We start from the raw sequence: 25577 nt of genomic DNA on the forward strand, positions 1-25577 counted from the left end.
TTAGCACCAAAGAATTGAGGCTTTTGAACTGTAGTGCTGGAGAAGACTCTTGAGAGTCCCTTGGACTGCAAGGAGATCACACCAGTCAATCCTAAAGGAAATCAATCCTGAATATTCATTGGAAGGACTGATGCTGAAGCTGAAACTCCAATACTTTGGCCACCTGATGTGAAGAACTGACTCATTTGAAAAGACCCTGATGCTGACAAAGATTGAAGGTGGGAGAAGGGGACAACAGAGGATGAGATGGTTGGATGGCATCACCGACTCAACGGACATGGGTTTGAGCACACGCCAGGAGATAATGAAGGACAGGGAGGCCTGGCGTGCTGCAATCCACAGGGTCACAAAGAGCTGGACGTGACTGAGCAACTGAACAGCAATGTTTAGGTTTGTTACTTCTTAGGATCAGGCTTCCCTGAGGAACGGGAGTGACAGAGGTCATTCCTCAGAGCAAACAATCATCCAGTAAAGTAACATTTAGCACATAAGCAACTGATAAGAACCAGCGGGAGCAGAACTCGGCATCGTCCAGGGCCTTCCACCTGTCTCGATGAGACACACCTGGAGAACGTACTTAGAGAAGAAAATTCTCTAAGAGTGTGAACCGCTGAAGAGCACGGAGTCTCTGAACAGCACCTCTGCAGGTGTGTTTGGAGTTGGGCTCTTTCCTCTGTTCAGGAACGAGTGTCACGAGCCCCGATCAGGGCCCAGACCAGGCCTCCAGGCCAGGGTGGCATCTGCAAACTCACTGGTATTTCCGTAGTCAGCTCACACGCAAGCACACACGAGAGCGAGGAAAGAACAAGAGAGGGGACGAACACAGCGGCCAAGGCCGAGAGCAGAGGCCGTTACCCCCAGACACGGCGGTGCCTTCCCCCGGGTGCTGGGTCCACACTTCCCGCGTCTCTACTTCCTCGGTCTGGATGTCCCGGTCCACGCTGTCTTCATTACACTGAATGTAGGCCTGAGAAGGAAGGCAGGCTGAGTTAGCCATGGGTCTCCACCTCAGACCTGTTTCTCATCAGTGAAAAGAAAACAACTAAATTTTTAAAGTTAAGGATGACACTGTTCTTGCTTCCGTCAAAATTAAGTATCGTGACATAAATAACAATCATGCAAAAACTACTTATGTCTTAAACGTTTGAAAAACATGGGCCTAAATTTCAAAAGTGTTCTCAAAAGTCACAGCAAACAGTTCAGCTACAGTTTGAAAATACTATGACCTAGAGACTTCCCTCACAGTTCAGAGGTTCCTTCCAGTGCAAGGGACATGGGTTCCATCCCTGGTCAAGGAGCTACGATCCCACCTGCCTCAGGACAACCAAGCCTGCACACTGCATCTGCTGGGCCCAACTACTGAGCCCAGGCGCTCTGGAGCCCGTGCACCCCAACTAGAGGGCCCGGTGCAGCCAAAAGCAAATAAATAAACCAAACCTTTACAAGTTTAAAAACTCTTATGACCCAGTCTGCCAATACCCTAGTCTCTAACAACACAGCAGCTCTGCAAAACCAGACACACATTTGTTTCAAAAAGGTACATGCTTCAGTTTTGATACTAACAGCTTTGCAAAATTGATGCTTTTGAACTGTGGTGTTGGAGAAGACTCTTGAGAGTCCCTTGGACAGCAAGGAGATCCTAAAGGAAATCAGTCCTGAATATTCACTGGAAGGACTGATGCTGAAGCTGAATCTCGAATACTTTGGCCACCTGATGTGAAGAACTGACTCATTGGAAAAGACCCTGATGCTGGGAAAGATTGAAGGCAGGAGGAGAAGGGGACAACAGAGGATGAGATGGTTGGATGGCATCACTGACTTGATGGACATGAGTTTGAGCAAACTTCAGGAGATGCTGAAAGACACGGAAGCCTGGGTGTGCTGCAATCCATGGGGTAACAAAGAGTCAGACACGACTGAGTGACTGAACAATAACAACAAAAAGGTTTGAGATGAGGAAAATAAGCAAAGAAGTTAAAGAGTCTACTCAAGGTCAGAGTGGGTCAGCTGCAAAGCCAGGGTTAATCTGTCAGCTTAAATGTCTGGCTGTGACCCTCTTCCTGTTAAAAGATTATTGACAGACACACCCAAGAGCATGTTGAGGGATGGCTCCACGGGGACAGGAGAGAAACACTGGAGGGACTGCTGACTTCAGGACCTCACCACCCTGGAAGGCCAGCCAGCTCACAGTCAGTGGCAGGAAGTGAGATGGGGAAGGGCAGAGTTGTGTGGGGCGGACTGAGCAACGCTGGGGTCAGAGGGCGTGCAGGGATGATCACCTAGTTCACCTGGAGGACAGGCGGTGAACACAGAGAGACAGGCAGACAGATAAGGGACGAGGTGTGGACAGCATAGGCCAGGTAACGGAGAAAGCCAGGCAGATGACCAAGGGGCCTGCAAGGGGGTGCATGGGGAGATGAGGGGGTCCGGGGATGGGTAGGGGGAAACTGGTCAGGTGAGGGGGTCCAGGGGCAGGTGATGGGGGAGACTGGTCAGGTGAGGGGGATCCAGGGGCAGGTGGGAGGGGGCCTGGTCACATGAGCAGGTCCAGGGGCAGGTGATGGGGGAGCCTGATAAGGTGAGGGGGATCCAGGGGCAGGTGGGGGGGCCTGGTCACATGAGCGGGTCCAGGGGCAGGTGATGGGGGAGCCTGGTCAGGTGGGGGGTCCAGGGGCAGGTGGGGGGAGCCTGGTCAGGTGAGAGGGTACACGGGCAGGTGATGGAGGAGCCTGATAAGGTGAGGGGGATGCAGGGGCAGGTGGGGGGAGCCTGGGCAGGTGGGGGGGTCCAGGAGCAGGTGGGGGGGTCCAAGGGCATTTACCAGAGGGCCTGGCCAGGGCTGCCTTTTCCCAAGTATGGGCAAGTAGAATGGAACAGGCAGGAGGGACCCTGAGGCGAGTCCAGAAGCTTGGGACCTCAGGGAGAGGTGGGCAGGGGGGCACTCCAGCCCAAATCTTGGAGCCTCTGCACCTAGGGTCACACATACAAGATGCTGCAGCCCCGTGAGGACGGGAGCACGTGACCCCAGGTGACACCCGGTGACTTTCAATAAAGCCGCCCTTCCCAGGCTGCCGTCAGAGCCTGCGAGTGAGCCACGTCCGTGGCCAGGTGCCCCCAGAGCACAGGCTCCAGGTGATGAGAGTGCCCTGGCCACCCCCACTCTGATATCGGGACCGCATGTGTCACACCTCAGGTTGCCACCGCACTGGACGGGCCCCTGGCGGGCGCGCGGCACTGACCTGCTTGGTGTTCTTCTTCCCGAAGTTCCGGATGTACATGTCGTACTCGTTCACGGGCGGGAGGTCGAGGAGGGAGAAGGTGAAGGAGAAGTCCATGTCGATGAGCCGGAGCAACTTTGCGCTGCGCATCCTGGAGGGAAGAGCACAGACGTGAACTGGGGGCGGGGCGGGGGGGGTGGGGGGCAGGACAGAGGCCGGGGCCTGGGGGCAGCAGGCCATCCACATTCAGTCACCACACTTGGACCCCCTGTGGACACCGAGGCTGCAGGGCCAAACCCCCACCTCCCACTGCTGTCGGTCCCCCCCCACCCCGCTCCGGAGGTGCATCCAGCGGGGTGAGCCCCCACCAACCTCACCCTGGCTCCCTCTGCTACAGAGGGCAGGTACTCTTGGGGGAGGTGGGGTGGGGGAAGGCTGCTTCCTGCCAGCACAGCTCTCTGGCTGACCAGATACTCTCCTAAGTCCACTGCGTCCAGGACTCCGACATCTATCCCCAGACTGCACTGGGCTCGGTACCACAGACGTGGGCTGAGAGTCTGTCCTTCACTTTCACGAGCTTCTGGGTTCATAGCTGTCAAGCCCGGACTCTGACCCCGCTGACCCTGGCTCTTCACCCTCATCTCCACCCTTGCTGGGCTGACCCGGGCCTGCACAGGCGGCCTGCAGCCCACGGAGGACGCTGACACAGGGGCTCAGTGCCTGGGACACAGGACGGCTGGCCGACGTGAGGCTCCCTCGCTGAGACGAGGGGCGCCAGCTGCGAGAGCGCGGCCCACACGGCAGGAGGCAGGGGGCGCGGGCGGACCTGGCCCGCTGTCTGCTATAGCTCCCGCTGCCCGCCTCCAGCCTCCAGAGCGCCTGTGACACTGCCTGGCCGTGAAGGCGGGGCTCCCGGGGCCCCCAGAACTGACACAGATGCCGGGCCAAGCTCGCCTACGGCACTGCACTCCTGCACCAGGAGCACGAGCCGGGACCTGGGAACGCAGCACAAACACGACCACGGCCTGAGCACAGCACTGACAACAAAATAAACACTAATATTCACAGGGCCGTTGCAGTAAGTACAGAAACTCCTAATTCCTTCTGCAATTTTTCCAGTACACCTACTTTTGCTTAAGGGCCTGAGTCCGATTCTTTTGACGGTGTGAAGCTGTGGCAAAATCCACGAAAATTCCACACAGTGGGGTTTTGGAAAGGGAGCTGTTTGCATCTGCACGTAAAAAAAAAGAAAAGCTACTTTTGTGAAACTGAAATATTTCTTTCAAGCAAAAGAAATCAAGAGTAAACCAATTAGACACATATAAACCAATTATGTTCACTCAACTAATGACAAATGTCTTCTATGTGCACTTAGGAACCACTTCTGCTCATTTCACCTAAAACCTGCAACAAAGCAAAATTTCCTCCATCTGTGCCACACTACTTCCAGAAATACATAACACATATAAGCGCGGTCAGTCCTCCGCTCCCACCCCACGCTCTCCTGCCCGCTCCAAAACCCGTCTTCTCAGGTAAGGGAGTTGAGGTGTGAATACACAGAGCAGCTGGAAAACAGACAGAGGCTGGTGCATGCCTGACAAGCCACTCACTGCAGCAGAAGACAGAAGACGGGCGGACACGGGCGGGGCTTCGGCAGCTCACAGGGTGCAGGCTGGTCGGCCTGGTGGCGGCCGCGGCCGCCAGAAGACCCCACAGGACAGACCGCTCCACCCGCTCCCTCTGCGGGGTCCACCTCCGTGGCCTCGGCCGCAGGGCCCCCGCGCTTCGCATGCAGACAGACCCATGTATTTCTCTATGCACTTATTCTCACTCTGTCTTCTCATTCCCCTTGGACCCAGGCAAAGAGCGCACTGTGTCCTGTCAGAGGCCGTGAGAAGGTGCTGACCAAGCACCTCCTGTTTCTCCTGCTTCAGAACACCATCACTCGGGGCTGTCAGGAGCGTTCATGGAGAGCACTCTCCTGCCCTGACAAGTAACCTTCGCACACCCAGGTGCCAAGAGCTTTGGAGCAAAACACATTCCCAGTTTCATAGAGAAAGTCGCCAAGGCTGCCCCACCACGTGGTGCCGGCCTCCTGACGATGCAGTCACTTTGTCTGAAGAAACGCAGCCGGGGCCTTGGACGCCGACTGAGCTCAGGGCACGGGGCTGGCCCGCCCGGCCACAGCGCCCTCCCCAAGGAGGGCCTCAACCCGCACTCCCGTCACGTACCCGGGCCCGGCCCCCCAGCGCACTCCGGGCAGCCGTGCTTCTCCAGCAGCTTCGAGGACAGCTCGCCGACCCGCTGGTTCTCCGCAAGGATGGCCTTCTGGATTTCCTGGATCTCCCTCCTCCTGGCCGGAGGCAGCTCCTCCGCCGCCTCTCCCTCTTTGGGCTCGTCCGCCCCGCAGTCGTCAGCCCCGTCAAAGACCTCGAAGTCGTCCTCATAGTCCTGCGCGCAGAGCAGACACGTTCGCAGGCAGAGCACGCACAGAGCAGACACGCGTGAGCGCGCACAGAGCTGGGAGCACGCAGCCAGCAGGATGCACAGACAGGGCCGCGTGTGCTTGGGCACCCTGGAGCTCACAGGTTTCTGTGCAAACTGCTGTGCTTGCTCCTCCGCGTCCGCACACACCCTACAGAACTGTGCACTCTGAGAGCTCTGAGTGAACAATAAAGTGCAAACGTACCTGTGCCGAGAATGGAAGCGTGAGCACACGGAGACCTGTGTACCCATGTGTACTTCATTTAGACACACACACACATGCACGCACATAATGCACACACATGTGCGCACACACACGTTTGACTGCAGTGCACTATCAACAGGCTAAATTGAAAATTTTAATTCCACCATACTGGTCAGCAATGATAGACATATGGCAAACTTTTTATAGGTACCAGATCTAAATCAAGTAGATAAGGAGTACTGAGAGCAGTAAGAGGAGATGAAAAAACAATTGTTTCTGGTTTGAGAACAAACTATCTTTAAGATGAGAAAATTTTAAATACCTACTTCAAAATCATCTTCAAAAATGGCTGTATACTCATCCGTTCCAGCATTTTCTAAATCAAGGTCTTCCTTTTCAATTTCCTACGGGCAGAAATCAAACATATAATTAAAATATTCAATCTCAGGTTGATTCTTGCAAATAGGCTGGAAAATACATGTTTTCTGAGATTCACTTCAGGTTGTTAATTTAGAAATTCAAATGTTTATAAAATTAACATAACCTAATCGCAACTCTTAAAGAAATACCCTGACTTATAAGTATGACCAGAAAGAGAAAACAGTTAACAATCGTATCCTTTTTGAGAAAACTATAAATTCTGATGGCCAAAGAAAAAAGTGGGTCTCTGGTTACTGAACAAATAAACCAGAGACCCAGCATCGCAGGCTCACCACATCCCAACAATTTATTGCTCAGCAAACACACCATGAGCCCCCTAGCCACCCAGGGTGCCTGCCAGGGACAGGAGGGAGGAAGGGGACAGGAGAGTGTCTCTGGCTTGCTGGGCCTGAGCTCAGGGCCCCCCGCTCCGCCCCGGATTGGAAAGAACACCCCAGCACCACCAGCGGCTCCTGCAGGAGCTGGCTGCTCCTCCACCGCTGGCTCGGCATTTATTTCTGCAAACTTTCTGCTCCCTGGACCGTTCCTCACTGACAACACCCGAATCGTGTCTTTGTGAGGTCTCTGTTTACTTTCTTGCATTCTCCCCAAAGCTACTGACTTTCAAGGCAGAAAAACGGCAAGAAGGCTGGGGGCGCATCCAGTCCGAGTTCCTGGGAGCGTACACGGAGGGTGCAGGGCAAACGCACGGCAGCCCCTGCGGCCCAGCGTCCTCAGGGCCCCAGGCAGACAGACAGCGCAGACGGACACGTCCTCTCCTCACCATGGCCTCTTCATTTCCCTGCCTCTGCTCCAGCTTCCACATCGAGGGGCCCTCCTCGCGGCCATGCTGGGGGACAGAGCACAGCGGGTCAGCCGGAGGGCAGAGGCAAGGTCCACCCTCCTCCCGCGGGGACCAGGGGCTGGCGTGGAGTGGCACCGGCCGAGCAACGCCTCACAGGGAACTCTACCTCTCCGGGCCTCAGGGTCCTCCTCTGAGAAACGGAGAGACTGTGAACCTTCCTCCAGGTGCCGGTGAGGCGGGGCACCTGGCTGTCCCACTGGGGCCATGGCCCCAGGGAGGCACGGCTGTCAGACACCACCGATGCAAAGGCATGGGGACGGCATGGCGCCCCCAAGAGGAGGGGAACCCCTTTCCGCCTAAACACTTAATCTGGCCAAGTGGGCTCTCCGTGTAAGTGCTGAGCAACCACACCAAGGTAACTCAGGGCTGATGCTATAAAACACGTGGCCAGTCATAAGCCAAACAGGCTGCCAGCTATCTTCAAGATCACTTCCGGGCTCTCTCAGGGGAAAAACACCTCTCATATTTTTCTCCCTTAGTGAAAAAAGAATGTAAAATGTCTAATTTTGTATATTGGCTACATGTTGAAAGACTATTTCAGAAATGTTGGATTATATGTTATTAAAATTAATTTTATGTTTCTTTTCCAAGGTGACCACCAAAAAAATTAAAATTACAAATGTGGCTCACATTGTAATTCTAGTGAACAGTGCTAACCCTTACCAAAAAAATTGAGAGACAGAAAGAAAGTATTAAAAACTGTATATTTTCATTCAATAATTCCAGTTTAAGAAACTTACTCATGAGCAGTAGGAGGGAGATCTGAATCATTACAGCTAGAGGGGTTTCCACAGAGTCAGGGCAAACAGCACATGCTGCAGGTGTGAGCAAGACACAAAAAAGGCGTCAACCACCCGCCCCCCAACACAGACGTCAGAACAGCAGAGTGAAAGATTACACAGAAAAAAGACTACATGGGAAGAATCACCTATAAGGCTCACTTTTTACTAAGGAGTGGCTATACCTAGACAGGGAGGAATCCAACCACTGCCCAGACTGAACACAACATGCTCACATCAACCAGCACAGCCGCCCCACCTGACTTATCTGAAAACACTGTGCTCCTGGGTGTGTGCGTGGAATACAGACCCAGAAAAACACGGCATCAGATGGTAAAGACACGGCTCTCATAGTCCACTGTTTCAGATAACTATCAGAGAAAGAAAAAGATCCTTCTTCCCGGGAAACAAAAGAAAGTAGGTTAAACCATTAGGCCATTTAGCTATGACCTAAATCAAATCCTTTATAATTATACAAATTATAAAGGTGACAAATAGATTCAAGGGACTAGATCAGATCTGGTAAACAGAAAGACTGAAGAACTATGGACGGAGGTTCATAACATGGTACAGGAGGTGTGACCAAAACCATCCCAAAGAAACGCAAGAAGGCAAAGTGGTTGTCTGAGGAGGCCTTACAAATAGCTGAGAAAAGAAGAGAAGCAAAAGGCAAAGGAGAAAGGGAAAGATACACCCAACTGAATGCACAGCTCCAGAGAACAGCTAGGAGAGATAAGAAAGCCTTCTTAAGTGACCAATGCAAAGAAATAGAGGAAAACAAAAGAACGGGAAAGACTAGAGATCTCTTTAAGAAAATTGGAGATACCAAGGGAACATTTCAAGCAAAGATGGGCACAATAAAGGACAAAAACGGTGTGGATCTAACAGAAGCAAAAGATATTAAGAAGAGGTGGCAGGAATACACAGATCTATACAGAAAAGCTCTTCATGACCCAGATAACCACGATGGTGTGATCACTCACCTAGAGCCAGACATCCTGGAATGCAAAGTCAAGTGGGCCTGAGGAAGCATTACTATGAACAAGCTAGTGGAGGTGATGGAATTCCAGTTGAGCTCTTTCAAATCCTGAAAGATGACGCTGTGACAGTGCTGCACTCAATACGCCAGCAAATCTGGGAAACTCAGCAGGGGCCACAGGACTGGAAAAGGTCAGTTTTCATTCCAATCCCAAAGAAAGGCAATGCCAAAGAATGTTCAAATTACGGTACAATTGCACTCATTTCACATGCCGGCAAGATTATGCTCAAAATCCTTCAAGCTAAGCTTCAGCAGTATGTGAACCAAGAACTTCCAGATGTACAAGCTGGATTTAAAAAGGCAGAGGAACCAGAGATAAAATTGCCAACATATACTAGATCATAGAAAAAGTAAGGGAATTCCAAAAAAAGTCTACTTTTGCTTCATTGACTACACTAAAGCCTTTGTGTGGATCACAACAAACTGTGGAAAATTCTTAATGAGATAGCAATACCAGATCACATTACCTGCCTCCTGAGAAACTTGTACGCAGGACAAAAGGCTACAGTTAGAACTGGACATGGAACTGGTTCCAAATTGAGCAAGGAGTACATCAAGGCTAGGTACTGTCACCCAACTTATTTAACGTACATGCAGAGTACATCAGATGAAATGCAGGGCTGCATGAAGCACAAGCTGGAATCAAGACTGCCAGGAGAAATATCAATAACCTCAGACATGTAGATGATACCACTTTAATGGCAGAGAGTGAAGAGGAACTAAAGCACCTCTTGATAAGTATGAAACATTTAAACATTCAAAAAATGAAGATAATGGCGTCCAGTTCCATCACTTCGCGGAAAGTGGAAGGGGGAAAAGTGGAAACAGTGTGGGATTTCATTTTCTTGGGCTCTGAGATCACTGCAGACAGTGACTGCAGCCACGAAATTAAAAGACGGTTGCTCCTTGGAAGAACAGCCGTGACAAACCTAGACAGTGTATTACAAAGCAGAGATATCACGCTGCTGACACAGGTCCGTCTAGTCAAGGCTATGGTTTTTCCAGTGGTCATGAATGGATGTGAGAGTTGGACTGTGAAGAAAGCTGAGCGCCGAAGAATTGATGCTTTTGAACTGTGGTGTTGGAGAAGACTCTTGAGAGTCCCTTGGATAGCAAACCAGTCCATCCCAAAGGAAATCAACCCTGATTACTGACTGTAAGGACTGGTGCTGAAACTGAAGCTCCAATACTGCGGCCACCTGATGCAGAGAGCCGACTCACTGGAAAAGACCCTGATGCTGGGAAAGATTGAAGGCAGGAGGAGAAGGGGACAACAGAGCATGAGATGGCTGGATGGCATCACTGACTCAACTGACATGAGTTTAAGCAAGCTCTGGGAGTTGGTGATGGGTCAGGGAGGCCAGGGGTGCTGCAGTGCACGGGGTCTCAAAGAGTCAGACACAACTTAACTACTGAACAACAACAACAGGAGCCAAAACCTGCTTGCCACATTACCGATAACAGAACAAAACCTAGGAAATGGGAGGATAACAATTTTAACACCACAGTATACAATTCTAAAGATATTACATAATCATTATGAAGGTTCTTCTGGTGATAATGATGAAGATGGCATAAAAATGAAGCCTAGGATTGTGGTGTCTGAATGATACCATATCACTGACCTGTGCTTCTCATGTGTACACACGCACGCATAACCCAGAACGTAAAACAACTATTACACTTTATGACTTGCGTGTGCTTCTCATGTACACATACACACATGTGTGCACACGCTTAATCCAGGATATGAAGTAACTGTGAAATGAGTGGAGCCATGAGGGCATCAGTGTTAATAACAAACGCCTGATAGACTTTGCCAGTCACCCAAGCCTGCGCTGCTTTGTGGAAAGATTTTCAACACTAATGCAACTTTTTTACTAAGTCGGTCACTCAGTCGGTAAAGACTCTGCCTGCAATGCAGGAGATCTGAGTTCGATCCCTGGGTTGGGTAGATCTCCTGGAGAAGGAAATGCCTACCCACTCCAGGACTCTTGCCTGGAGAATTCTATGAATGGGGGAGCCTCGTGGGCTGTAGTCCACGGGGTTGCAAAGAGTAGGACACAACTGAGTGACAGTTGTATGTACACACCCTCAGACTTCCTATTTCTTCTCGAGGCAACGTCACTAACGTCGATATTCCAGGAATTTCCCTTCTATCTAAATCGTCTAATCTGTTAGCAGGAAATGCTGTCAATCCTATTTGTGAAAATGGGAGCTGAAGTCCCATCTACTGACTTTTCTGTTTCTCCCTCTAATTCTGCCCGCCTCTACTTCTTGTATTCTGGATCTCTTCTGAGCAGCATGTTCATTTACACTTGTCATGTCTTCCTTGCAAGCGACCTGTCTTATTCCTGTGATGTGTTCTCGGGCCTCTGGTCCAGCCACCCAAGCTCTGGTACAACTGTTGTTTGGTGGCCACCGTGTCCATCTTTTCACTTTAATCCATTTGAGTCTTTTAATCTAAAATGTATCTCTTATGTGCCTCGTGGAATCACCACTCAAGTAAACCCATGAAAAAAGGCCTGCCAGGCTCTGCTCTCTGAGTCTCAGGACCGCACCACAGAATCCCCGGGAAGGGTCTCACCTTCCTTCTTGAGTCTCTGTCCTTCCCGTTAGTCCTCACTAAGTTCTCTGAATGCCTAGAAAGCAAATATGATCAAGGTCAAATTAATTTTAAACAAAGACTTGAAAATTAAAGCATTTTCGTCTCAGTGAAGGCTGCTGTCAGCTTTTGATATGATTAAGAATGGCTACAGGTTGGCATATTTGCAAAGCATGCTTTATTAGGACTATTATTAGAACTTTATTAGAACTAAGGCCTTTTTAAAACTATTTTTTAAACTATAGGTTAAACCTTTTTAAACTATTTTTACTGTCTCAGCAGTAGTACAGGATAGGAAATATCTTCAGTAGAGAGAAGAAATTGTGTTTTAACAAATTTGTGTTTAGGTATAAACCCATATCCTTTAAGAGTTCTAGAAAATTCCTATAATTTTATTAGAGAATCCATCTGAAATGTTTTAGGTTTAATATAATATTTATATTTCCAAAAGATTTATCTTGAACTATGTTCTATTTTTATAGAACATATTTTGTACGTTTACTTTGGACCTAAAATTAAGGTTTTCAAAATTACAACCTGATTCTCAATATTTGGAACTTAACATTCATACCAATTCAACACAGTGTATGTTTAAAATCATACAGAACCAAGCAAAAGCTTCACTGCCTTTCTAGCAGATCTGCAATACAAAATCTAGGAATCTGCACCCCAGGCTTAAGCATAACCTTGTACAAACTTGTAAGATTTAGGGCAAGGTGTTTAACCTGAATCTCCCTAATCTGTGAAAAAGAATCACCAAATATCGCTGCTGTAAAGAATAAATTATAATCTGGAGCTCACATTCAAAAGGAGGATTTACAGGCAAACTATAACCTTAGCCTTCATAAAACCCACAAAACTGGCCTCATCCAAGCTTCACCAGTAAAGACAGGCTCTGAAAGGCCAGCCACCCCCAGGAAGGGCGGACGCAGCGGGTGCCTGACCTGCAGACACGGGGCAGCTGGTCTGCTGGGCACGTCTGTGCTCAGCGTCCAGGGGTCGTGAACCGAAAGCCCAGAGCCACTGCAGGTGCCCTCCCCCGCAGAGTGGAGAGTCCCGGAGACCGGTGCCCGGGGAGGGCTGGCGTCCTGAGGCCACACCAGCAAGTGTGTACAAGGCCAAGCAGGACTTATAACCCATAACAAGCTCCCAGCCCCTGGAGGACCCCGAAGACACAACTTGGAGGGTTCGTGTCTGGAGAACCTGAAGTCTAGCTGTAGTGTGCTCTCATCCCCTGGCCGTAATCAGGCCCAAGAGGAAAAGTCCATTTTGACGCTTTCTGGGAGAACTCAGCTATAAACACAGCCATCGGCCGAAGGACACATTCACTCACCGGCTGCCCGTGCCGTCTCTCCTCAGACTTGTTCCTCGATGTCTGTGCTCCCCATCCTGTCAGGAAGTCCCACACCCGTTAATGAGTACAGCATAACGAATTCACAATTACTAGGCTCTGAAAAAGGGGTCACGGGCTCAAAATCTAACAACCGCATCTGTGCTACAGGCACCTCTTAAAATGACTGTTTTTACCACCTGTCTTAGTAAATAAGGTGTCTGACGTAAGGGAGATGAATAAGGTACACTAAAAGGTGGTTATCCATCGTCTCAGTAATATTACCTAAATAAAAGAAACTTATACTTACCAATTCTACATAATTTTCAGAAAATCTGACTAGATCCTTACACTGTTTAAAACGATAAAACTTTCAAACATATGGAATATGGCTGTTTCACAAATCTGCACACCTATGGAAAAAATTTAAACGCTCTTCTCTTAAATTAAGTGAATTTTAAAAACAGAATGTAAATCAACACATGAAGGCAGGCTGTTTAAAGGAGAGCCATCTGTTGAGTGGGCACTGCCCGGAAGCACGTGGGAAAGGAGGGGCAGTAGGCTGTTCCCTGAGGAGGGCCTGGGCCAGAGGGGCTCCACACCTGGGGGCCGGAGGGGAGGGGGAGTCAGGGGGAGAGAGCCAGAAAAAGCACAGAGCGGAAGGAAGCTTGGCGTGCAGGGCAATACACAGCAAGTAGCAAACGCCTAATAAAAGTTAGCATTATTCAGACACTGTCTCTGACCAATAAATTCTACCGACCTGTGTGTCCAATATTAGGTCACTTGTAAACAAATGAGGTTAGGACCATGACAGAATACCAGGCAGCTGGGGGAGGGGGGAGGGGGGAGGGGGGAGGGGGGAGGGGGGAGGGGGGAGGGGGGAGGGGGGAGGGGGGAGGGGGGAGGGGGGAGGAGGGGCGGTACCTTCGGCTCCCTCCTCCTGTGCTCCTCCCTGCGAGACCGCTCTTTCCTCTCCGCGTGGCCCCGTGGCCTCTCCTCGCCGGCGGGGAAGCCCTCTTTATGGCGCCTCTCTTTATGTCTCTCTTCCCCTTCCTTGTCGGAGAACGAACTGCCTTTTTCTTTTGAATTCTTCTCTCTCTTCTCCCTCGTGCTGCTCTTTTCCCGGTGCTTCTTTTCCCGGTCTGGTTCCTTCTGCTTCCTGTGTCGCCTTTCGCCCTCTTCTTTGTACAGCCAGTATTTGAGCGGGTTGTCATTGCTGTCACCATACTGCAGCTGTGAATGTACCGGTGACAGACACGTAAGCGTGTGTAAGCGGCACGCGCCGTCACGTGTTCACACCCCGCAGAGGTGGGAGGCGCAGGCCTCCGGCGCGGCCACCCTCCCAGATGCGCGTGACAGCCAAGGCAGGAGACGGCAGGGACGCCCCGCCAGCACGCACACTCACGCAGCCTGGCCCTCGGGGGGCCATCGCCCCCGTTCTTCCGCAGGGCGAACCCCCCTGACCCTGCTGCTGTCCCCTCCCCGGCTCCCCGCGTCCCGAGCACCCGGCCCGCCAGGCCCCCCGACAGCGCCGTGTGAGGCGTCCCGGGACAGCACACGGCGCCTCTCCTCCCAGCACGGGTCTGCCCCCACCCGCAGGGAGACCGCTCCTCACCCCTGGGTCCCTCAAGACCCCAGGGGTGCCCGGTGACCCCGGGGGCGGGCACCACAAGGCAGTGAGCGGCTGCAAACTAATATGGCGGATCGTGAGCGTTACCACGACGTCTTAATGGAACACAAACCATCCTTTCCCTTCACTCAGGGCCTCCTCCGTCTCTGCACCCTGAAGGTCCATCTCCACCACCCCTCTGGGGACAATCCCACTGCCCCATCCACTCTGCTCACAGCACTGACATATATAACTATCAGACAGTTCCTCTTCAAAAGCACCCAGACGAGTAGGCAGACATGCACAGGTAGTAACAAGTAAAAGGGTAACAGACCCTTGCACAGAATGTGTCTGAGTCGAATGAGCAGACATTACAAACTGGGATAATGCCCAGGTGCTGCTTAGGACGGGGGACTCACACCCGGACAATGGGAACAACTACGCTGGGTGTGAAGTGAGCAGGTGAGGCGGCACAATGTAATGGAGCAAGTCCACTTTCAGAAACTGATCATTAGGAAACACTTAGGAGTAAACGCAAGAAGTCTACACCTCGGATGTCCTCACAATAAAAAGATTTAGAATCAAAGTAAATATCCAAGGAAGCAGATGTGTCAAGAAAACTATGACGTGTCCATATGACTGAATAATGTATTATGCAGCCATTAAAATACTACAGACAGGTGTGATAGCTTAGAAAAAATGCTCAAAATGTATTCAGTTTAAGCGGCTATAAAACAGCAAAGATCCAACTTAAAACGAACTTTCTGTGTACATATCCAAACACATACATATATATGAATATATGGACATAAACCTACAGGACATATATACTTAAACATTACCAATGATTATCTCTAGGTGGGCACCCACCTTTAATTTTCTTCTTATTATTTATTTGTATTTTGTAAATTTTCCAGAATAGTCAATATTGACTCTTGGAATTGGAGAAACACATTTGCCTAAAGGATCTCAGTGCCTGACAAGAGTCTCAAGTCTTGGACTCTGTTTTACGCTCTTCACCAGAAAAGCTCCCACAGTGCCCGCCTGGGCGTCCTGGGCCCTGCAGCCGAGGCCCAGGGCCGAGCCCTGCATACCTTTCTCTCTCGGTACCTTCTCTCCCGATCCTCATCTCCTCGTTCAGAGTCTTCATCTCTCTGCTCCCTCTCTTCAATTCTTGCTTTACTTCCTTCAAAAATAAAACATATTTTTAACATGCCCAAACTTTAACATCCTGCAGCAGTCTCTACAGTACATGTCACACAGTATCACATATGTAAACATGTTCTTTAATTAAGAAACATTCTCCAATCTCAAGAATGGAAAGTTCTAGAATCTAAACTTAAAATGGAATAAAGAAGGAGAAAACCTGGAAAGTGTGTCAGAGGAGCCCCAGACAGGCACCAGCCCAAACACAGGCCTTCAGAGCTCCAGTCGCTGGCAGAGACTCAGGGAAGCAAAGTCCAGTCCAGCTGGGCAGGCATTCCCTCCCCACGCTCAGCCACGGGGAAAAGCCGCCTCGGACAAACTGGGGGACTGCCCCCTCCTGCCCCCAGGCCACCTGGAGCCCTGCCACCGAGGGCACACGAGTGCAGGAGGCCCTGTGATGCAGGGGGCAAGGACGGCCCACTCCACTGGCTCCGGGCGGAGGCTCTACCCTGTGATCTCTCCCTGCCATGGGGACCCAATACAACCACCTCAATCACCAGTGACGCCCACAGCCCAGTCCAGGATCGAAAAACCAGACTTTTGCTTTTGAATCTGCACAATACTTATTAGCCTTAAAACTACCAAAGCCCACATTTTTAAAGGTGAGGACAAAACTCAACATACAGAGACCACTGAAAACAAAGTTCATTCACCACAAAAGTATTCACCAAACCTGACCACTTTCTAAAAGTCTTGGACAAATGAGAACAGGGGCTTCCCTGGTGGCTCAGATGGGAAAGAATCTGCCTGCAACATGGGAGACCTGGGTTTGATTCCTGGGCTGGGAAGATCCCCTAGAGTAGGGCATGGCAACCCACTGGAGTATTCTTGCCTGGAGAACTCCATGGACAGAGAAGCCTGGCAGGCCACAGTCCACGCGGTCACAGTCAGACACGACTGAGCGACTAAGCATGCCCATAAGAGATCAAAACACACAGTGGGTCCCCTGGTGCGGGCGACAGGAGTGCAGAGAAGGGCTAGGCTCTGAGAGAGAGTGGTGATCAGGGTGGTTCCCAGGGTTTGTGATGTAAGGAAGGAAGGGAGGGAGGGTCTGGGGACCCAAGGGAGACATGGAGGAGACAAGGGAAGGGGTAAGAAAATGACCAGGGGGAGGAGGAAGGCCCATCAGAGTCAGGTTGCACAGACTCTGCACAGACTCCTGAACAACCAGAGCAACACTGCACTGAGAAAACAAGACCATGTAGCAACCAGAGCAACCGGAAAACAAAAAAGACTTCATTACTAAAAACATACCAAGAACATCAAAATGATAATCCTGAAAAGAGGCAATAGATGGTAAGGGAGTCATTGTTAAACTTGAGTAGAGATAGCCTACTTAACCTCACCCTGCCCAAACCTCGGGTCCTGGGGCCCAAGCCCCTACACAGGGCAACACATGACACCAGACCATGAACTGAGGTCCTGCTTCCATCACGATCACAGCCTGAGGACACTGGAGCCATGATACGCTCTTCTAACATATTCCTTTTTAGTTTATGTTGGCTAGTTTGAATTTTTATAGGAAGATACCATTTGTATAATAAAAAACAATGAAGATACTTAATTCCATTTGGGAAGAAAAAAGTACTTACCTCTACCTTTAGAATCTCTAGGAATTTGAAATATTTAAATATGGCTAAAATAAATCTGATACTTTTGAGGAATTCTTTTTATCAAAGAGCATTATTTTTTTATTTAAAACAGGGGCTGTGAATTATGGAGGGAATAAATCTAAAGTATATTTCAATAGTAAAACTCCAGCCAATAATTAAGCTGCTACTCTTTCTGTTCACTGCTGCTGCTGCTGCTGCTGCTAAGTTGCTTCAGTCGTGTCCGACTCTGTGCGACCCCATAGACGGCAGCCCACCAGGCTCCCCCGTCCCTGGGATTCTCCAGGCAAGAACACTGGAGTGGGTTGCCATTGCCTTCTCCAATGCGTGAAAGTGAAAAGGGAATGGGGAGTCGCTCAGTTGTGTTAGACTCTTCCCGACCCCATGGACTGCAGCCTACCAGGCTCCTCCGCCCTCGGGATTTTCCAGGCAAGAGGACTGGAGTGGATTGCCAAAAGAAAACAGTGCCAAGTGCGCACACAGGCGCACAGCAGGGGCTCTGACCCCACAGTCAGCCTTTAGAAAAACACACAGGAGAAGACCAGGGGGCGGGGTCGCCTCCAGGGACACACAGACCTGCCCGCCTGCGCTCCGGCCTGTCCTGGTCCCGGTTCCGGTCGCGGTCTCGGTCGCGGTCGCGGTCCCGGGCCAGCAGGTTGTGGTGCGCGGCCGCCTGCCTCAGCTCCTCGCGGCGCGCCCGGTGCTCCTGGTCCCTCTCGCGCTCCTTCCCCCGGCCGTGCGGCCTCTCCGCGTCCAGCTCCCGGCGCCTCTCCTTCCGCCGGTCCCGCTCCCTGTCCCCGCGGGGATGCTCCCGCGCGGCGTGGCCGTCCCGCTCGGCGGCCCGCTCTCTGTGCTTGGCCTCGCGATCGGGGTCCCTGGATCGGTGCTCTTTGCCGTCTGCCAGGTCCGCTTCCGACTCTCGCAGCGGTTTCCGGTCTCTGTGCTGCTTCTCCTCCTTGGGACCAGAGGACTGAGCCGCCTACACGAGGGAAGAAGAGCGGGGGTCTGCACCCCGGGGTCACACCCACCGAAGGGCCCTAGGCAGCACTGGCTTAAACGGTCGTGGCTCCCTGCACGCCTGCAGTCAGCTCTGCAGCCCCGTGACCTGCCAGGTGCTCACCTCCAGGAACATCAGAGGGTGCCGGCCAGTCAAACCTGCATGGCCCCGTGAATCCGAAAGAAAGGAAGGGAGCTTGAGGCCGTGCCCGAAAGCCTCAGGACACTGGCCGCTGGGGTCCCCCTCAGAGAACAAGGACCATCGCCATAAACTCTCAGGAGGTGTTTTGTGTGTGTGACCTCGGAGATCCAACCAGTCCATTCTAAAGGAGATCAGTCCTGGGAGTTCATTGGAAGGAATGATGCTAAAGCTGAAGCTCCAGCACTTTGGCCACCTCATGCAAAGAGTTGACTCACTGGAAAAGACTCTGATGCTGGGAGGGATTGGGGGCAGGAGGAGAAGGGGACGACAGAGGATAAGATGGCTGGATGGCATCACCGACCCGATGGACATGAATTTGGGTGAACTCTGGGAGTTGGTGATGGACAGGGAGGCCTGGAATGCTGCAATTCATGGGGTTGCAGAGAGTCGGACACAACTGAGCGATTGAACTGACTGACCTCGCAGCATCGAGATCTCAGTTTCCGACCAGCGATGGAACACATGCCCCCTGCAGTGGAAGCGTGGAGTCTTAACCGCTGGACCACCAGGAAGTCCCTTCTCAGGAGGTCTTGATTGCAACCCTTCAGCTCCTCACATATACATATACACACACAGACCACACACACACACACACAGACCACACACACACACCACACACACACACACACACAAGGCCCCAGTTATGAACCCCAACAGGAACCCCACTGGTGGGATGCTGGGCTGAAATAGGCCAGAAAACTGCAGCCAGGACGGTTCCTGAGCAACTAACCACGTGGCTTTATCTCTGCGTCAAAACGCCTCTGAAATGAGCCATATGTAAGCAAAGCCATGCAGAGCTGAGAACCAGGTAACACTATCCAAGATTACCATCCAGGGTCCACACAGACCCAACCTCAAAATTTTTTTCCCCAAATCTTTAAAATATACTACCCAAAGGTGTTTTCGGAGGTCATCTGCTTTCCAAGTATCATCTTTGGTTCTTCTCTAAAAAGAAAAGTATAGAGTTAGAATTTAATTTTAGAGTTTAAAACATCTAGTTTTTTATGCTCCAGTGAGCTGCTTTTTCATTAGACCATTTTAGTCAATGGCAATCCTTGGTATGCCAGACATTATTGTCTGTCTGTAAGAATAAAAGGTATCATAAACAGATTTTTTTAAAGTTACCCATAAACAATCACAGGCTACCCTGTATTCCTGCTGCTCCGAGGCTCAGGCCCAGTGCAGACACCCAGCCCCACCTCCCCAGGCAGACCCACAGTGGGCCCCTCAGTGGGAGGTTTGCTGGGCAGATGCCTCTTCAGGTGCTGACAGCAACAAGTCCACAACACAGGGCCCAGCTGTGAGCCCTGGGTGACGACAGATACGAGTCAAGGATGGTTTCCCATAGAGAACAAGATAAACCTATCCCAACTACATCATTTGCCTTTGAGAAACTCTGCCTTAAGAGCATAAATACAGGAGGACCTGGTGTGTTTCGAATTTAAAGCAAATGGAGTGCAAATAAAAAACAAAAACACATTCATGGACCAGCCACCAAAAATCATCCTGGTGATGTGTAAATGAAGAAAGCAGGGGGAAAATTCACAACAGCTCATAACACTCCAAGGAGAAATAAATAAAAAGCAACAAGGTCAAGAATCTGCCAGAGTACTAAGCAGAAAGGGCATCATTCTCTGCTCTCAGTGGAACACGCACTCTTTTCTGATAAATTGGTCGATTTTACAAAAGGAGTGCACAGTAAGACATGGTGAGGATGGTGAGCAACAGTTAGCATTGCTACAACCTGCAGCTGCTAAACTGTAAAACATTCTCTCTCAAGTTAACTGCTCTTAAGAGAGGCTTAACACATGATCGTTTCCAAACAAATGGCCCAAAGCCGACAGTGTGCTGCTGGTGGAGCAGGCAGTGGAGTCCAAGACCCCTACCCACGGAGGCATCCGCAGGAATGTGATCCAATGTGGGAAACCCACTGGATCAGGGCTCTTAATGGTTGTAATTATATTACGTACGCCAATAAAATTTAAAAAAAGAAAAAAAAGAACAAGGCAACAGATCAACAGGGACCCCAGGATTTTCTAGCTGCCTCTTACATTTTCACCAACAAAAACCTGGCTTCGGGCCTTACTTCATCCTGAAGCTTTTCTTCCTTTCCTTTTTAAATTTCTCCTTTAAATTCTTTAAACTGTAAAATGATACAGAGCTCCTCATGCCCATCACAACCCCAGGCATCACCCTACATAGGCTTGGCCACTGTGCTTCAGACCAGGAGCCCCTGCCTCCTGCCCTCTGCTCCGCCAGGGTCCCATTCTGTGAGGCAGATAAAGGCAAATAAATTAAAACTGAGGCTCCAGGTAGGGAGGCAGTGTTTTCCCCCTTGAGAGGAATAAATCGCAGCCTGAGGACAAAGGAAAACTCCAGAAGAGATGCCTAAACAGCAGAACCTCCAACCTCCTTATGCAAATGTAACTTATACAAACCAACCCGTGCTACTTACATATATTTAGGTATATACATGCCCACATGGCTCTTTGAGCAGCACGACTGCACTCTCTCCCTTGGTCCAAGCACACAACTTAGCTCTGCAGTGAACTCTGCGTGAACTCTGCTTATATGACAACTGACGACAAACAGATGTTATAATGAAGTGACCCCAGTTCAGGCAAACAAAAAGGGTGAGCACTGAGGATCCGGTCTCAGACACTACCCCACAGCACTGAGAAACTGAACTGTCTCACCACACCCAAGATCACCACCAGCGATCAGAACAGCACCTAGCAGCTGCAAGGACCCCAAGCAAGCCCTGATCTCCTCCCAGCTCCAGTGACAATTCTTGACAAACAACTCAAGCAGCTAAAAGTAACATTGTAAATTCTTGCCTTTATAAGCCTCCCCCATTGTGCAACCGGGGAACACAGTTCAAGAGTTTGCATCTGTATCTCCAAGCTGCAGTCGTAACATACGCCAAATAAACACCTTTTAACCTCAATCAAGTCTCCTTTTCTACAATTTTGGTTAACACAACTTTTAAAACTTCCTATAAACAAATCAGAGAAAACAAGTGACAGAATAACTTATTAAAATGTAAAGAACCGGTGCAGAAAACGACAGAAGTCAGGAAGTTGATGCTCTAACTCCTAATCGATATTACTAACACTATAAGTGAATGACAGAAGACAAAAAAAGGGAGGCAAATGCATGCAAAGTCAGTCCTCATCTTTTACGGGAATCCACAGACAAGCAGAACGAGACAGCTCAGTTACTGCGTTAGTTACTGAGCACTTTAACGTTTAGAACCTCATCCAGCCCTACTCGTACTGCCCCGATGTATCCGTTGGGAAGTAAGACACGTCGGTAGGTTTCCTAAGGTCCCACAGCGCGGCCCCGGGGCGCCTCCCGCCCCGAGGAGGAGGCGGCCCCGGCGAACACGGGCTTGCCCGCTTGGTGTCGGCACCCACCTTCCCGGGCTCCATCGCTGCGCGCAGGCCCCGGAGGCCGCGTTGCCCTCCGGCCGGTCAGGCCAGAGAAGAGACGCTCGGCCTCCCGCTCCCCCAACCGGCGTCCCGCCTCCTAGCAACCTGCAGGCGGAGTAGCCGAGCACCGAGCGACCGCCGGCCCGGCCTGCCCCTCGGCCGCCCCCAGCGCGCCTGCGCTTCTCCTCCTCCTAGCAACTGGTAGACGGCGCCGCGGCGCGGCCTCTCCTAACGCGCTTGCGCCACCCTTCCTCCTAGCAACCGACAGCCTAGGCAGTAGAGCACCGAGCGACCGCCGGGCCGGCGTGCCCCGCGGCCGCCCCAGCGCGCCTGCGCCCTCCTATCTCCTAGCAACCGATCGGCAGGCCCGAGAAGCCCAGAGCTACTGCTGGGCCGGGATTCCCGTGGGACCGAGGGGAAAAGGGTGCGGAGCAGGGCAGAGCGCGGCCGGAGCTCGGCCCGGCGGCTCTCTGGGCGGGGAAGCAGCCGGGCAGAACGGGAGCTGCTGCAGGGAAACGGGCAAACCGCCTTTTGAAGCGGAGCGGAACCCAGCCTCTGTCCGGGCGGGCGGCGGAGGGCGCTCTCCTTCCGCGGAGGCGCGCACTGCTCGAGTTCCTCTGCCCGTGGTTGCCCTTTGACTCCGTGCGGGATTGGTAGGAATCACGAAGTGTCTGAAAAAGTAATTGTTGAAAATTTCAACTTTTACACAAAACGGGAGAGAAGGGGACTGAGATATTAAGGCACTAGTCTGCATCTCACGTTTATAATATTTTATCACAACTATTTTAAGGTTAACACAAAAGCCAACCTTAAGCATGCAAGACTAGAGAGGGATGGGTCCTACTCCCGTGATGCGCATTGTAACTGACATTTAGCTCTGATTCTGCCAAGTGTTTCGCGTCAGTTTAGCCTGCCAGTGTTACTTAGAAAAGATTTAACTTACCGGTAGAGAGAGAGAGAGGGCTCAAATCTTGTGCTAAGGAGCGCATCCGTGAGCGTGTTATTAGGGGGTCTGTACTTTTGATGTCTTTTTTCCTTTGCACACTGTTCACGGGGTTCTCAGGACAAGAATACTGGAGCGGTTTGCCATTCCCTCCTCCGGTGGACCGTGTCTTGTGTTGTTAGAACCTTTTACTATGGCCCATCCATCTTGGGTGGCCTTGCACAGCATGGCTTATAATTTCGTTGAATTGTCTAAGCCCCTTCCCCAGGACAAGGCTGTGGTCCATGAAGGGACCATAAAGAAGGCTGAACACCAAATAATTGATGTTTTTGAACTGTGGTGTCGGAGAAGACTCTTGAGGGTCCCTTGGACTTCAAGGAGATCAAATCAGTCAATCTTAAAGAAATCAACCCTGACTACATTGAAAGGACTGAGGCTGAAGCTCCAGTACTTTGGCCACCTGATGGGAAGAGCCAGCTCACTGGAAAAGACCCTGATGCTGGGAAAGATTGAAGGCAAAAGAAGAGTGTGGCAGAGGATGAGATGGTTGGATGGCAACACCGACTCCATGGACTTGAATTTGAGCGAACTCTGAGAGAGAGTGAAGGACAGGAAGGCCTGGTGTGCTCGTCTTGGGATTATAAAGAATTGGACGTGACTTAGCAACTGAACAACTTTTGATGTCATGGTTTTGCTGTAGATATGCAGTTTTGCAGATGTTGTGTTTTGAGTCACAAACTGTTATGGTTTATGGATCTACTTCCCTCCGGATTAAAAGCCATTTTCTTGGCTGCTTGCCTCAGAGGAGTTAGTATCATCAGATCCAATCGGCCTTTTATATTTAATTCTTCTCTGGTTTTGAACTTTGCAGTACTACCTTTTTCATTTTCACTACAGCATTTAGGAAGAACCAAACAGGAAACAAGAATAGGAAAGGTAATTTCAGTGACAGCTATGATTTACTTAGGGACTGCTCCAAGGGAGGCAGCAAACTTGACATTTTTCCCTTGGTAATTCATTTAATTCGCCTACTGTTCCTGTGAGACAGGCATGTTACTGTTTTTCAGGGGATGAGCCTGAGGGCCAGAAAGATTAATTTAGTTGCCTGAGCTCAAAGCTAGGCTGGTGGATGATCTGACAGCAGTTAATTCTCTTAACCACTGGGTCAGTCTTTGTCAGCTGGGGAAACAGCTGATACTGGAAAGGCTTCAGCCTTGAGGATAAGGCGGTCAGCTACAGTGTTAGATGAAGTCATGGACACACCAACTGCATGAATGCCCTGGGCCTGGCCCTGGAACTCCTCTCTCCCCTCCTGAGAGTAGCCATACACTCCTGTCAGGATCATTGTGTCTTAACTTCTCTTCTCCGTCTTTTCCCTCTCCAGCCTGACCAATCCATCGTCCACTGCAGCCAGCAATCCAACAAGTGACACACTTCAACGCCCTGCTTCCGACTCCATCTGGCTCTCACCCACTTGCACTCTTTGTCACCAAGCAGACTGACTTAGGGTTCCCCAGATGCACCATATTCACAGGTCTTTGCAAGTGCTATTTCCCCTCTCTCACCGTCCCCACCATATGTGCCAAATAAATATCCATAGAGGAAGTTAAAACAGTTTTTCTCTCCTTGGACCTCTTAGAAGAATTCTTTTCTAAACAATTCATTTGCCAATCACATTTTATCTTGTGATAGTTCTTCTATCACTGTATTCACTAGATGACTCTCTATTTGATGACGTGGGAACTCAATGCTGAAGACAGATGAATAAAACACTGCCTGGGAGACATCCCTGGTGGTCCAGAGGCTAAGACTGCACTCCCAGTGCAGGGGGCCTGGTTTCCCCCAGGGACCCAGACCCCACGTGGAACAGCAAGATCAAAGATCCTGCACACCACGATTCAGACCTGGCAAACCAAGTAAAGAAGTGTTTCTAAGAAACGCCGCCTGGACCTCCAGCTTCTCATAACTGCAAACAGTAATTAAACAACATGAAAGCGTAAGAGCGACTCATAAAAACGCAGTGACTGAGGAGGTGACAAAGTCTGCCTGCAGGAAAGGAACGAGTTTGGGAAGGGCCTCCTTTCAGGTGGACCCTGAAGCACAAACAACCTACAGGCAGAGACGCACAGAGAACATCTTAGGCAAGAACAAACGTGGGGGCAAGGGCACCGGAAGGGAGGGAAGGGTCTGGAGGGTTTAGGAAATGTAATAACTTGTCTATAGCAGAGCTGCCCAATAGAAATATAATACGAGCCACAGAGTCATTATAAATTATCTAGTAGCCACATTTTACAAAGTGAAAAACAGATGAAATCAAATATAGTATTTAACCAAGTATATACCAATGTTATCATTTTGTCACAGAAAATATGTTTCAAATATTGTGTTGTTTTATACTTTTTTTATACTGTCTTTGAAGTCCAGAGTGTTTTTTATACTGACAGCACACCTCGGTTCAGACTGGCCCCTTTTCCTGGGCTCACAGCCCCAGGTGGCCAGTGGCTTTCACTCCAGGCAGTGCAGGTCTGGAGCATAGGGTGTGTGAGTAGGGGCAGGGGACATGCCATGGGTGGATGGCAGGAGATGAGACTGGGGGGGAGGGGAACAATTTGTCCAGGGCCTTGGAAGGTTTGAT

General features: G+C 50.5%; 1 protein-coding gene and 1 long non-coding RNA gene across 26 annotated transcripts in view; one reads left to right on the forward strand and one right to left on the reverse strand.

The window, feature by feature from the left end:
- DYNC2I1 (dynein 2 intermediate chain 1) overlaps positions 1 to 22101 on the reverse strand; it is a 47936-nt gene extending 25835 nt beyond the window's left edge. For 16 of the 24 annotated variants that reach the window (XR_015161821.1, XR_015161820.1, XM_086394637.1 and 13 more), the window contains exons 1-13: positions 21985 to 22101; positions 19460 to 19513; positions 17947 to 18349; positions 15649 to 15740; positions 13870 to 14178; positions 12949 to 13004; positions 11598 to 11652; positions 6950 to 7177; positions 6234 to 6311; positions 5450 to 5669; positions 4347 to 4449; positions 3240 to 3369; positions 856 to 967 (exon numbers count right to left, since the gene is read on the reverse strand). Coding sequence is in view for 22 of the 24 variants with exons in the window: in XM_086394637.1 (XP_086250763.1) it covers positions 856 to 967; positions 3240 to 3369; positions 4347 to 4449; positions 5450 to 5669; positions 6234 to 6311; positions 6950 to 7177; positions 11598 to 11652; positions 12949 to 13004; positions 13870 to 14178; positions 15649 to 15740; positions 17947 to 18349; positions 19460 to 19513; positions 21985 to 21999 (1855 nt within the window). In the remaining 2 variants the exon portion in view is untranslated. The remainder of the gene's footprint in view (positions 1 to 855; positions 968 to 3239; positions 3370 to 4346; positions 4450 to 5449; positions 5670 to 6233; positions 6312 to 6949; positions 7178 to 11597; positions 11653 to 12948; positions 13005 to 13869; positions 14179 to 15648; positions 15741 to 17946; positions 18350 to 19459; positions 19514 to 21984) is intronic. The other 8 variants (XM_086394647.1, XM_086394645.1, XM_086394643.1 and 5 more) reach the window with 2 other exon arrangements.
- Positions 22102 to 22255: 154 nt separating this feature from the next.
- Positions 22256 to 25281, forward strand: LOC147373356 (uncharacterized). 2 transcript variants are annotated; one of them, XR_015161822.1, is made up of 2 exons: positions 22256 to 22678; positions 24327 to 25281. It is a non-coding gene; the product is annotated as an uncharacterized LOC147373356 (long non-coding RNA). The 2 variants fall into 2 exon arrangements; XR_015161823.1 differs by having other exon boundaries at positions 22297 to 23878.
- Positions 25282 to 25577: the final 296 nt, after the last annotated feature.

The sequence above is a fragment of the Bos grunniens genome, chromosome 4 (assembly GCF_055505025.1).
Source record: "Bos grunniens cultivar Pamir isolate PY7600 chromosome 4, Bosgru_T2T1.0, whole genome shotgun sequence".
NCBI lineage: Eukaryota > Metazoa > Chordata > Mammalia > Artiodactyla > Bovidae > Bos > Bos grunniens.